The sequence below is a fragment of the Austrofundulus limnaeus genome, unplaced genomic scaffold, assembly GCF_001266775.1.
Source record: "Austrofundulus limnaeus strain Quisiro unplaced genomic scaffold, Austrofundulus_limnaeus-1.0 Scaffold123, whole genome shotgun sequence".
Classification (NCBI taxonomy): domain Eukaryota; kingdom Metazoa; phylum Chordata; class Actinopteri; order Cyprinodontiformes; family Rivulidae; genus Austrofundulus; species Austrofundulus limnaeus.
The window spans coordinates 85,254-90,850 of record NW_013952525.1 but is presented as its reverse complement, the minus strand read 5'-3'; the positions used below and the strand labels follow the sequence as shown (position 1 = coordinate 90,850).

Genomic DNA, 5,597 nt, shown 5'->3' with positions numbered 1-5,597 from the left:
CCGTACTGCAGAAGCCTGATAATCACCCATCCATTCAAATCAGGTGTGTTTGAGCAGAGAAAAAATAAAACATGCAGGGCTGCGCCCTCGAGGACCAGGATTGCCCACCCCTGTTGTAAATAGTCTTCACTCATGGTGCGTACTATAGCTTTGAAATATAATAAGATTAAACATGAAATACAAAGTACAAAAGATATTTAGATTAGATTTAAGCACACATGAAGATTTGCACACTTTGTAAGACCACAAGTACTCTTATTTTATCAATTTATGTCAAACTTTCTCCAAGTAGACAGGTTAAAAAAAACAAGCAAAACGTGGCTCGTTATGTTTTCAAAGTTAACTAACCGTTTCTTAATGATTAAGTAAGGCTAAATAAGGTGTTGTTATTATAAAGTGTTACAAAGTAACAAATGTTAGTCTTTATGTTTTCTGATTATTAACTCAACTGAGACAAACTGTAACAGAAAGGCGCCTCCTGCTGGTTCTGTTCTTTACCTGCTGATAAAAGCTGACTGCTCCTCACTAAGGTCCACCTCTGAACGTTCTGTGTGCACCAAGTTCTTTAAAAGTGTTCACCCTCTCTGATCAACAGTGACTGCAGCAGAAGCAGGAAGACGAGTGATGAAGACCCAGCGTCTGCTGCCATCAGGAGGTCGTGTGTGACCCTCACCAGTTCTGTTTCAGGAAACAAGAACTGAAATAATTCAATGAATCGATCATTAACATAGCTTTCATTACTTCTCTTTTAAAGAAGAATCAGCTCCATGTTTTAAAAGTAAATTAAATGCGGACTAAGTGATTAAAGCAGCTCTGTTCTCTCTCTCTCTCCCTCCTCTCTCTCAGCTGTTACCCCTCCCCCCTCCCCATCAGTGGCGTCCCCCCCTCCACGCCGCCTCTCTCTTAAGAGGTTTTCCTTATTCTCTCGTTTCCCAGGTAAACATCGCATGGTTCAAAGGAGGGGTAGGGGGGTCCTTAAAAAAAATCACTTTTAATTAATTACTCACTTTTTTTTAATCACTTTTGTGGTCCTGATCCAGTAAGTGTAACTTTCACACAGAGTAAGATTATTTTAATGGTCAAACTGGCCGAAACACAACTATAAAAAATTAAGAAATGTGTAAAAAAAAAAATGAATTAATAACTTTTTTATATGTAGATTTATTTTCTGACTTTTGAGCGGAGGTGTTGGTCTTTCCAGCTTTCAGTCAGTTGCAGCTGTAAACATTAGATAACATTAACTTTGGATTCCTTGTGTCAAAAAATTGTCATTAAATTGCAGATTTCACCTTGAATGAAGAGAAACCAGATTCCTGCTCAGATGAGTGTGAAAGACAACTTCCTGGATGGGACTGTGGATGCTGTGAACCCTGACAAACCGTTTAACCACTGACTCACAGGCAGACAAGGAGCACCTTGATCTGACCTCTGACCTCTGGTTAACTGAATAGTTCCACGCTTTAACAAATATGCTTATTTGCTCTCGTTTTCTCTGAGAATCAAATAAGGTTGTTTCTTTAAAGACCAACAGCTACAATAATAGTATTTGAATGAGGAGGCGGAGTGGCTGTGCTGCTGTGGCTGCTGGTCCAGCTGCTCATGCATGTCAGTGCATGTGATCTGTGCAGAGGAGAGCAGGCAAACTTGCAGAACCCAGAAGGAGCATGCTGTGCGTTTCAAAGGGGACTTATCAGGCAAAATCCACGTTTTTAGCCATTAACTGCATTTTGTTGTGGACGTGGAGTCTCTAGGAGTTGCAGAACAGTTGAATCTAGTCTTCCTTGGTGCTGCATAGGGATCTTTATATTCTGTTTGGGTCATAGTTCTTAACCCATTGTTTTCTTTATTTTCTGTTATGTTTTCTAAGCTGTTACGTCAAATTATTTGCAACAAAACTGACCATGAACGACAACGACATTTTGGTCGTCTTCATTCTCCTCTGTCTCTGGGTCAGACTTTGGCTCCAACATGTGAGGCTGGATGGACAAGTCTTCTCTTGTTGACATATTTTAATTAAGTTGTGAATAAAACATTTCTGTGCTGCTATATTGTTGTAAACCACTCTATCAAACTTGAATGAACTGGAAGCTGGAAGGGGGCGGGGTTTGAAGTGCCTCAGAAAAGGGGTGAAAGGGGTTTGTGGAGTTACAATAAGGAATTCAGACCAAAGCATTGCAGTTCCATTTATATAGACCCCAAATGAATGATTTAAATATGAAAAAGAAGGATTTAAAAGCCTGATTAAAGCCTCTTACAAAAACGAGGAGGAACAGATCTCATATCTGCAAACAGAAAGATTGAAGAGTTAAAGAGCTGAAATACTGATGATTACAAAACTTCGGTTTTCACATTAAAAATGAAAAGTGATTCATCTTTATTTAACCAGACAGCTCATGTTGAGATCCTGTATCTCTTCTCTAAAGGAGGACTTAAGGTAGCCTAACATCATGTTTATTGTCTGTGGGAAGAAACCTGAAGAAAACCCACACAGTCACGAGGAGAGCATGTAAACTTCATGCAGAAAGACACAAGGTCTGAACTGGGTTGAACCCAGCACCTCCTTGCTGTGATGGTAACCACTGAGCTGTTAACAAGCCTTCGTCATGCAACACTCAGAATGATTTCATTTGGTGCTTCATGTCTGTTTTCCTCCGCTGAGTGTCACTTTAATGTAAATGTTGTAAAATGCTGGCTTCAGAAAGTTTTCAGACCTTTTTCACTTTCTGCAGTTTTTTATGTTGCTGCATGATGATTCGAGTTTTACACACACACACACACACACACACACACACACACACNCACACACACACACACACACACACACACACACACACACACACACACACACACACACACACAGAGTTAGGTCCATGTATTTGGACAGAAATGACATTTTGTTATTTTTGGTTCTGTACATTATAACAAGTTATAGTTATATAATGTACATGGACATAAAGTCCAGATGTTCCACTTTCATTTGAAAGTATCCACATTAAAACTGGATTAAGGGTTTAGGAGTTTCAACTCCTTAACATGTGCCACCCTGTTTTTAAAAAGACCAAAATAATTGGACAATTGACTCAAAGGCAATTTCATGGTGTGGGGCAATTCCTTCATTATGTCAGATGAGCAAGGTCTGGAGTTGATTTGAGGTGTGGTGCTTGTACTGTATTTGGACAATTTTGCTGTGAAGAGAACATGAGGTCATGGAGCTCTCCATGCAGGTGAAACAAGCCATAAAAAAACATTGCTGAGTGGCAAAATCTACAGTTTGGAAGGAAAGAAGAAAGGAAGAAAGAGAATGGATGGATGAATGAATGAATGAATGAATGAATGAATGAATGAATGAATGAATGAATGAATGAATGAATGAATGAATGAATGAATGAAACCAACCAACCAACAAGTTTATTAACCAACCAACCAACCAGTTTATTAACCAACCAACCAACCAACCAGTTTATTAACCTACCAACCAACCAGTTTATTAACCAACCAACCAGTTTATTAACCTACCAACCAACCAACCAGTTTATTAACCTACCAACCAACCAATTTACTAACCAACCAACCAACCAGTTTATTAACCAACCAGTTTATTAACCATCCAACCTACCAACCAACCAACCAACCAACCAACCAACCAACCAACCATTTTATCAACCAACCAACCAGTTTCTTAACCTACCAACCAACCAACCAACCAGTTTATTAACCAACCAACCAACCAACCAACCAACCAGTTTAATAACCAACAAACCAACCAACCAGTTTATTAAGCAACCAACCAACCAACCAGTTTATTAACCTACCAACCAACCAACCAGTTTATTAACCTACCAACCAGCCAACCAGTTTATTTATACTACACAGTTTATTTATACTACACAGTATACAGTATATGTCCTAAAGACTTAACTCCTACAGAAGTTGAATGAAGTGGGCAGAAAACTGCTCCACAGATCATCCTGACAGAGGTCATGAAGAACTATAAAGAACTAGAGAAAACCCTCATATCCAGATGTGGATCAGAGTTGGAACAGCTGCCAAAGACCCTTCACTTCAAGATGTGAACACTTCTGGAAATGTGTTTTCTTTTTGATAAATTTACTAAACTGCATGAAATTATCTTTATCATACATTAAGCCGAGGAGTCTGAATACTTTCTGAAGTCACTGTATGTAAACGTCTACTACCTCCTTTATAATAGTTGTAACTGTAAGAAACAGAAGAATACAATTGTGTTGTCCATTTAAAGAGTCTGCAGAGAAAGGTTTTCTGCTACAGTATTAGACTAAACATAGATGTAGAACGCTGAACACATCAGGCCGACGCGTGGGTTTACTTACATTCAGCGGAGACAGGCTAACTTTTTCCACCTGTTTACAGTCATTGTGCTAAGCTAACTATGATAATCTAAAGTGGCATATCAGCGTATTTCCTTAAAATGGTGAACTATTCCTTTAGGTCTGAAAGTTCTCCTGAATCTCCTGACTTTTTAAACTCCTTTAATCATCACTGAAGCATTCTCCCCATCACCCCCACCAATGCAGCCAATGAGAAGCTAGTTCTCTCTGTTCCAGATGTTCAAACGTTGCTCTGTCTCATGGCATGGCTCGTTTGTTGCAGTCTGTGGAACAAACACGGTTCATGGTCTTTAATCAACACTTTCCCCTGTTTTTCCTCATTTGTTTGGTTTTCACCTCCTTTGGTTTCTTTCTCGGTGTGATTTTCTGACAGCACTCGTGTTTTAATTGTAAAAAGTACCATCTCGCTCATCCCTGCTTCTGTAAATTCCCAGAGTTCCGTTCTCCATCACATGGAGGTAACCTGAACCGCTCGGCATCCCTGAGCTGCACCGAGCGCGCTCCAGAGAGCAGCTCCATCGGCGGGAGCAACACTCAGATCCCAGGAACCCCCTTCCAGTACGTACCGGACTTCAGCGTCCGAGCCCTCACAGATCTTCAGTTCGTCAAGGTAACACCTTACACCATCGATACTTATGTTGTTTTACTGACAGTTTTTCTGCTCTACAGTAGGTCATGAAAGGTAATTTTGAGAATCATTTTTTATTTCCTTAAACTTGTAATGATTTAGATTTTCTGTCTGAGTAAATGTAAAAAAACTAAAGCTAAATGGGTACATTATAAGTCATTGTAAGAGAATTTAAACCTGAAAAGTGTATATTCGCTCACTCAGTTCAAACTGCAGAGACATTTTTTGCAGTAATTATAGGTACAAGTCTCTTCAGGTCCGTCTCAGGATCTTGGCTCATCTGTCTATAAGAATCTTTGCTTCAAGCAGCTGCAGCTCCTTCAGGTTGACGCTGCAGAGATTCTCAGTTGGACTAAAGTCTGGGTTTGGACTGGACCAATCCAGGACCTTCACCTGGTCCTTGTTAAACCTTCAGCAGAGTGTTTAGAGTCATGGTACAATACTGGAAGTCTCTCTGGAAAAACTCATACATGTTTCCTTCCAGATTTTCTCTATACATCCATTTTCTTTCAACAACAACTGGACACGAAGGCCTCCACCTCTGTTTAATGGTGGACGATTTTTCTTCACAAAGATGGCTTCCTTTACTCCTCTGTCAAACC

At 39.8% G+C, this 5,597-nt stretch overlaps 1 protein-coding gene across 4 annotated transcripts in view; it reads left to right on the top strand.

Annotated features, from left to right (window-relative positions):
* LOC106522188 (metal transporter CNNM4) overlaps positions 1-5,597 on the top strand; it is a 54,080-nt gene that overhangs the window by 44,034 nt on the left and 4,449 nt on the right. Inside the window, exons 6-7 of one of the 4 annotated variants that reach the window (XM_014015092.1) lie at positions 847-936; positions 4,802-4,977. In XM_014015092.1, coding sequence (XP_013870546.1) covers positions 847-936; positions 4,802-4,977 — 266 coding nt within the window. Of the gene's footprint in view, positions 1-846; positions 937-1,282; positions 1,965-4,801; positions 4,978-5,597 lie in introns of those variants that run through there. The other 3 variants (XM_014015094.1, XM_014015093.1, XM_014015095.1) reach the window with 3 other exon arrangements.